The sequence below is a fragment of the Podarcis muralis genome, chromosome 1, assembly GCF_964188315.1.
Source record: "Podarcis muralis chromosome 1, rPodMur119.hap1.1, whole genome shotgun sequence".
In the NCBI taxonomy this organism is placed as follows: Eukaryota; Metazoa; Chordata; class Lepidosauria; order Squamata; family Lacertidae; genus Podarcis; species Podarcis muralis.
Genome location: NC_135655.1, coordinates 47,344,523 through 47,351,986, shown reverse-complemented (window position 1 = coordinate 47,351,986; position 7,464 = coordinate 47,344,523). Strand labels below are relative to the sequence as shown.

Here is a 7,464-nt window from a genome sequence, read left to right as displayed (position 1 = left end):
TCAGGAAACCACAGCTAAAGAATCCCTGGCAGATCATGGCCACCCAACCTCTTAATGATACAGCTTAGATTATGCATAGCCAATGGGGTGTCCTCCAGAGGCTGTAGTCTACAACTCCCACAATCGCTAAGCACTGGCCATGCTGGCTGAAACAAACAGAAGTTGGGAGTCTAAAACATCTGAAGGACATCAGGTTAGCTACCTATGTGCTACTAGGCTGACAGGTACCTGAAACAGGGCTTTTTTGGTGGTTGCCTCAAACCTGTGTAGCTCTCTCCTCCCAAAAATGTGTGGCTGCATCATTATCAGGTTGTGCTTTTTAAAAAAAAGAAAACTCTGAAGACCGTTCTTTTTCAATCTCATTTTATTAACTGCTGTGCTTGGATTAATTTGTACTGTTCCATTTTTAACTGGATGATTTTATATATCATGATATTTTATTCTGGAATTTTGTACACCACCTTGTGAGGGCCATTACACCTTGAAAGGTGCTCTGAAATATTTTAATAAATAAGCAAATTAATTTTTTTAAAAAACCCTACCTGGCATATATGCTCATGGTGTTGTATAGTTTATGTAAAAACAGAATTGTAAAGCCAGTCCTGATGCGTCGCCAACATTTAGCAATTCTGTTCTGTTTGGGGACATTACCATTCCTATATTAGCCCCTTCCAGTACTGCAGAAGATCTCGCTTGCTAAGTTAAGTTGTTACAATATTAATAACCAACCAAATAATGAACATGACAACTTATTTCTGCATAGTGCAATTTTCAGGGGGACAATCGTGCTTCCTTAAGGGACTCGTTCTACGATACTCAGAGGAATTTAGTGTTTCACTATTACGATGGTTCCGCGGGTGCAAGTATTTCTGCTTGCCAGGTGAAACAAGTTCCCTTTTCCTCCCCCTGCTCCCCATTCTTGGAGTTCTCCTGACCCCCCACCCTACAGTGCTAATTTGGAGGGAGATGGAGGGGGGGAGCTCCATTCTGCTAGTGGGACTCATTCTGCTGCTAACACAACTGTTTACTTCAAAGTTGTAGAAATGTCTTAGAATCAGAGACTTGGAAGGGACCCTGAGGATTATCTAGTCTAGGCATGGCCAAACTTGGCCCTCCAGCTGTTTTAGGACTACAACCCCCATCATCCTTAGCTAACAGGACCAGTGGTCGGGGTGATGGGAACTGTAGTCCCAAAACAGCTGGAGGGCCAGGTTTGGCCACCACTGATCTAGTCCAGCCCCCTGCAATTCTGGAGCTGTCCCATAAGGGGATTGAACCTGCAACCTTGGCATAATCAGCACCACACTCTAACCAACTGAGCTATCCAGGCTGATATGATCCCATGCTGAGCAGAGATATTACAAAACTCATTTGGTTACAAGATATGTCTCCATACACCATTATTAGCCTCACTTGACAAACAACTGAAATAATTTGACTAGACCTTATTTCATACTGTGAAGGAATTAAATTACCATCCAGTATGTAGGTGGTTCATAAGCTTTCGCCTGCAGCTAGTTCCACTTGTGTATACATTTAGCTGCTATTAATGTTTTGGATAAGTGGAGATGTTACTTTCAGCATACAGCTCTCTGATCAGGCACGATACTTTCTTCTTATACTGGGCACATTGGTCTAAACGGGTTTTATCCAATAATCTAGGTATGGTACTACAGGAACGCACCTGGAATGCAACAAGATAACCAAGTTTCAAGGTGGTTTTAAACACTTTTGGTGCAATTATTCCTACAGGTCAATATTTGCAACATTTGCCTGTTCTTTCTACTATGTTTCTTGTAAGAAGTGGGTGGCGTTGATTGGCGTCTGCCCATTGATGGAAGGCATTCAGCAACAGATTGAGGGAGGCAAGCATTTTTTATGATTCCTACTACAGCTTCAGGACGCGGGTGGCGCTGTGGGTTAAAGCCTCAGCGCCTAGGACTTGCCGATCGAAAGGTCGGCGGTTCGAATCCCCGCGGCGGGGTGCGCTCCCGTCGTTTGGTCCCAGCGCCTGCCAACCTAGCAGTTCGAAAGCACCTTCGGGTGCAAGTAGATAAATAGGGACCGCTTACCAGCGGGAAGGTAAACGGCATTCCGTGTGCTGCGCTGGCTCGCCAGATGCAGCTTGTCACGCTGGCCACGTGACCCGGAAGTGTCTGCGGACAGCGCTGGCTCCCGGCCTATAGAGTGAGATGAGCGCACAACCCTAGAGTCTGGCAAGACTGGCCCGTATGGGCAGGGGTACCTTTACCTTTACCTTTTACTACAGCTTCAGCTCTAGAGGAACCATGGGAGGCTGCATGAGTTGGGGGGGGGGACTGCTGAAAATTCCCTCCCTTTCCTGTTCCACTGAGGATCCCTTCCTTCAGCAATGGACACAGCTGGATGCCACCCAATAACTCTCAGCAAAAAGTTGCTGAAAGGAGCTGTAAAACACCTCCCATATGTTTATAGTTTTATTTGCACCAGAATTTCTGCATATTGCTTAATGCCATGGATCAGGCCTAATCAGAATTTTACTTGCATTTTTTTGTCTAGAAATGTCCATTACAAGCTCCAGTGTTTCCATTCCAAGAGCATGGATAAAGTGCACCATATGAGCCAAAACACTGTAAAATACACTCATCTTTATATATTAAAGGGAGCGGAAGTCTCAGCATGCAAATGCTGCAGCCTGATCCAAAGCGAATGGCATCCAAATTAAGTGTGAGGTGTATAAAAAAAGGAAGCAGCTGCTTGTTTGGTAATTTCTGCAGGAGGAATTGAAATGGCCCGTGATTTTCTGAGGAGCTTTTACTGCAGCACTAGGTTGTAGAAAATTTATTTGTCCCTGTTTTGAGCCTTGTAAACAACATTTTCTTCAGTGGAGGGTAAGATATACCTTTTCCTCCTTAGGAATGGCAGAAACAGTTGTCTGAACAAATGCAGTTTGAAAAAGTTCTGTGAAGTAGCTGCCAAAGTTTCTGTGCTCCCCTGAAACAATAAATAATGTTTTTAAAAAAAGGTTTTGCCACTTAACTGAAATAGGAAAAAAAAGACTGTTTATTTCTTAACCAGGCTGGCCTGCAATTCCGCCTCAAAGGCCATCCTGTCAAAGGTACGTATGTTCATCTCTTCCCGGACTTTTTCCCGGACATGGAACGATGCCCGAGCAACAGACCGGGCGTTTTCCAAGACATTTTTTTTCTCCTTACAGATCTGTTCACTCCGCTCCAGCTTCTTCTCAATGGACTGCAAGATCTCCCTGCGACGGATGTCTTCGTTCTCTTCCACCTTCCTCTTGTTCACCTTTTGCACCTTCTCCTTCTCCAGCCGGCTCTGCACCACCTTCTGGGCCTTCTGCTGCACCACTTCCTCGGCCACCTGGGCCGCATGCTGCAGCTTCCGCTCGGAAGCCCTGGCCAAGGCCTTCAAGTACTCCTTCTGCTCCCGGTCCCTCCTCTCCGCTGCCTTCTTGGCCCTCTGGCTGTGCATCTCCTCCCGCTTGGCTCTCTCCCTCAGCTCCTGGTTCCTCTTCTCCACCAGCTGCTCGTACTTCTCCTGGGCCTTGTTGAGGCTCCCTTCCACAGAAGCCCTCAGCACCGCCTTCTCCTCGGCCTCCTGCTTGGCCTTCTCCTTGAGGATGATCTCGTGCTTCCGCTTCTCGGCCTGGTTGAGCAGCCGCTTCTCCCTCTGCAGCAGCTGCTCCTTCTTCAGCTTCTTCTGGGCCGCCAAGGACAGCTTCTCTTGCATCAGCTGCACCTCTCGCTCCATGGCCTCTTTCTTGACCTCCTCCTGAGCCTTCAGGTTGTGCTCTTGGTGGCGCTTCTTCTTCTTGTCGTCCAGGAGGGCCTTCTCCTGCCTCTCCCGCCTCATCTTCTCCTGCTTCTCCAGGTGCTCCCGCCACTTCTCCTCCTGCTGCCAGCTCTGCTTCTGCTTCAGCAGGGTGGCCGCCTGCTCCTCCTGGCTCACCTTGCTGCGCCGCCTCTCCAGCCGCGACTCCCACAGCTGGTGGCACTGCAGCAAGGCCCTCTGCTTCTGCCTCTCCTCCCGCTCCCTCCTCTGCTCCGCCTGCCTCCGCTGGATGTCCCACTGCAGGTGGGCACTGTACCTCTGCTCCTTCAAGATGCTCTCCTCCTGCTGCTTGGCGATCATCAGCGCTGCGATCTTCCGGTCCCTCTCCGTCACCTCCTTGAGGCCCTTCTTCCTCTTCACCTCCTTGACGATCCTCTCCACCTTCTTGGCCGTCTGGGGCGAGTGGCTCAGGTCGCCCAAGCTGAAGCTGCGCCCCACTAGGGCCGTCATGGTTGCCACCGTCTTAGTCCTGGGCAGCTCCTTGGGCCACTTGTCCCGGAAACTGTCTCCGCTGTAGGAGGAGGAGGCCCCGGAGTCGGAGGAGGTTTTGGTGGAGTGGCCATCCCTCCTCTTCTGCAAGGAGTCCAGGGAGTGGCTCTTCTTGGTCCTGGCGCCCGTGGGAGCAGCAGAAGCAGCAGGAGGAGGAGGCAAGCAGCCGGTCCTGGCCTGCCCTACCGGGGTGCAGCTGCCGCTGGTGCTCTTGAAGGCGATCCTGGGCGCCGGCGAGGAAGGCAGGCTGGCGGTGAGGAGCGGCGTGAAGAGCCTCCTCTTCTCCTCGCGGATAATCCTTTCCCTTTCCTCCCGGCACTGCTGCAGCTTCCTCTGCCGGTCCATCTCGTAGACCTCGTAGAGGCCGGCGGCCACGCGCATGGAGCGCCCGGGCGCCTCTTTGACCAGCTCGCCCAGCGAGCGCGGCAGCAGCTCCACCGGCTTGACGGCGCAGCGGGCGCACGCCTCCAGCGAGCGCGGGCTCGTGAGCACATAGCGGCTGCCCTCGGCCTCGGCGCAGTCGAAGTTGTACAGGTCCAGGTGAAGCATCGGCGATTCCTCGCGCAGCTGCCCCGCGTCTCCGCCAGGAGGAGCCGCCGCTTCCGCCGAGGCGGACGCCGGAGAGGCCCCATCCGCCGCCGCCGAGGAGGAGGAACTGGCTGCTGCTGCTGCTGCCGGGGCCGCCGCCGCCGAGGCCTCGTCTCCACCTGCTGCTGCTGCTGCTGCCGCGCTCCCGGGCTCTGCGTCTTTCTCCTCGCCCGCATCCGCCACCGGATCCACCATGCCTGGCTTCCTGCAGGATCTGCGAGGGAACGAAAGCAAAAACAGAAGCAGCGAAATCAGGAGGATCAATCGTAAAAATAACCTCGCCGGGATTTAATCTGCTGCCATCGAGGGATTAGCCGGCATCTGCGTCTCCGTGGCCTGGGGGGGGGGGCGCAGTGGGAAGCAGAGGAACCCACAACCTTTCTCCACCCCCCATAGCACCCGGGCAAGATCCATCCGGGGAGACTCCCCGCACCGTGGCAGGGGTATTGGGGGGTGGTCCACCCCGCATAATCGATCACAAGAGAGGCACACTATTTGAATGGCAATGCCTATCAGTTTGGGTGTGTGTGTGTGTCAAATATTTTATTGAGGGGTCCGAAGGGACCTCGGCCCCTGGGAGTTGGCTTCTGGGCACCGCGGTTCTTGCCCCAGTGACTGAAAGGAGAAAGAGTGCGGAGTTTTGCGAGAAGTTGCAAAGTCGTCCTGAGTAACGGGAGATCAAGGGGAGGGGAACCTAACGGCGGTGTGTGTGTCCATGGGCGGGATCCCAACCGAAGCTCCCCCGCCCCAAACGCTTCTCCCTCCGCCCTGGGCGACGTGGATCATTAAGGTTAGCCTCCCCCATACATGAGATGGGAGAGAGGGGCGCTGAAGAGGACCCCCTCCCTTCCGTCTCCCCAGCCCCCTCGCACCTGCCACCGGAGAAAGGGGAGGGCGGGTAGGTGTGGGGAGGACAGAGGGGATCAGGATCCCAAAGCGCCTCTTTCTAACGCAAACTTGATTTTCCTCCGGGTCCCGTGAGACCGACCTCTCCGCGGTTTCCCCGGTTCTGGACAAGCCTCCGCCTCGTCTCCCTGCCGCTGGGATGCAGCGCCGCTCCCCAGAAAACACCCTGATGGGGGGGGGAACAGCCATCCTTGGAAAGCCTCGGACACTCTCCTCCAGCGACAGCGGTGAGCTGCCTGCCCCTCCCGGCGACCCTTCGGATTCCCACCTCCCGCCCCATAGCAAATCGTGCATCAATCGATCAGCCCCCTTGCCGCAGACAAAAACATCTGGGGTGGGCGAAGAGGGGGAGGGGGTGCCGATCACTCACCGCTTTGGCTTTCGGGGGCTCCGCGGGCTGTCGATGATGTAGCACCAAACGGGTATTGGTGTGTGTGAGAGTGTGTCGTGTGGGGGGCAGATCAGGTTACGGGCGGCAGCAGCGGCAGTGGCGGCTGCGGCGGCCTCTCCATGGCGCCCGGCAACCCCCGCGCAGAGCCTCTGCCCACGGCCGGGAGGAGGCAGCTGGCAGGTGCCTTGGGCTGCGCAACCCCCAGCATGTTGTGGCTCCTAGGCTGAAGGTGGAAGAGGACAGCGACTGCCCATCTCCGCCGCCACCGGCCTCGCTCCCTCCCTCCCTCCCTCCGCCGCCGCCGCCTTCGGAGCTCCGCCTGCGAGGATGCGATGGAGCCTCCGCTGCTGCGCCGCTGCTGCTCCGCGGGAAGGAGAGACGCGCGGGGAACGCTGCTCCGCGCCACTTGCCGCGAGACGGGGGACGCGGGGAGGAGGAGGAAGGAGGGGTCTGAACAAGAGAGGAGGGGATGGAGCGTACTGCGAGTTTTCTTGCCCTTGCAGTATTTCCCCCTGTGCCTTTTGAATAACCCTCACGCCTGCCCCTACAGCTCAATGCGAGTGATAGCCCACAGTGGGTCTCAGAGTAGGACTAAGGTTGGACATCACTAGGATCTTAGTAGGTAAGAACTTGTACCTGAGTTTATTTCCTCCTCCCTCCCAATCTGTTTTCCTTTTGTGTCCTGTAAGCAGGGGCAGGGACTGTCTTGTTTGTAGCCATGCACTTTGAGAACCTTTCCTGGAGAAAAGCTATTAAAATAAATAAATATGTGAAAAATCCCTTTTGTGAAAAGCTTCATACGTGGTATCTCCATAATCCTTACAACAGCCTTGTAAGGTTGGCTAGCAGCACTATCTCCACATGGCAGATGATGGCAGGGGTGGGGAGACCACAGCTCAGATGATGGGGCATGTAGCACGTGGACTATATCTTTGTGGCCTGGTGCTGTGCACACTTAGAATTTGTGCAGGGAGTGGGGGGACTTGGTGATGGGGAAAAGGGAGGAAGGTCACTTGTTGTGTGTGAAACAGCCTCCCAAATACCCAATACAAAACTGGGGGTTCTAGGATAGGCCACCCCATACAATTAAGCAAAGGAAGGGGCAAACCTGCTGGAATATATAACTGTTGCTCTCATGTCTCACTCCCTTTCTCCATTCTCCTATACAGTGGTACCTTGGGTTACATACGCTTCAGGTTACATACGCTTCAGGTTGCAGACTCCGCTAACCCAGAAATAGTACCTCAGGTTTGGAA

At 54.0% G+C, this 7,464-nt stretch overlaps 1 protein-coding gene across 1 annotated transcript; it reads right to left on the bottom strand.

Moving 5' to 3' along the window:
* Nucleotides 1–346: 346 nt before the first annotated feature.
* CCDC177 (coiled-coil domain containing 177) lies at nucleotides 347–6,488 on the bottom strand. Its single transcript, XM_028725234.2, has 2 exons — nucleotides 6,188–6,488; nucleotides 347–5,125 (listed from the first exon to the last, which is right to left on the bottom strand). Exon 2 carries the CDS (start codon nucleotides 5,104–5,106, stop codon nucleotides 3,043–3,045), a length of 2,064 nt encoding a protein of 687 aa, XP_028581067.2. The 5' UTR covers nucleotides 5,107–5,125; nucleotides 6,188–6,488; the 3' UTR covers nucleotides 347–3,042.
* Between the last annotated feature and the right edge of the window lie 976 nt (nucleotides 6,489–7,464).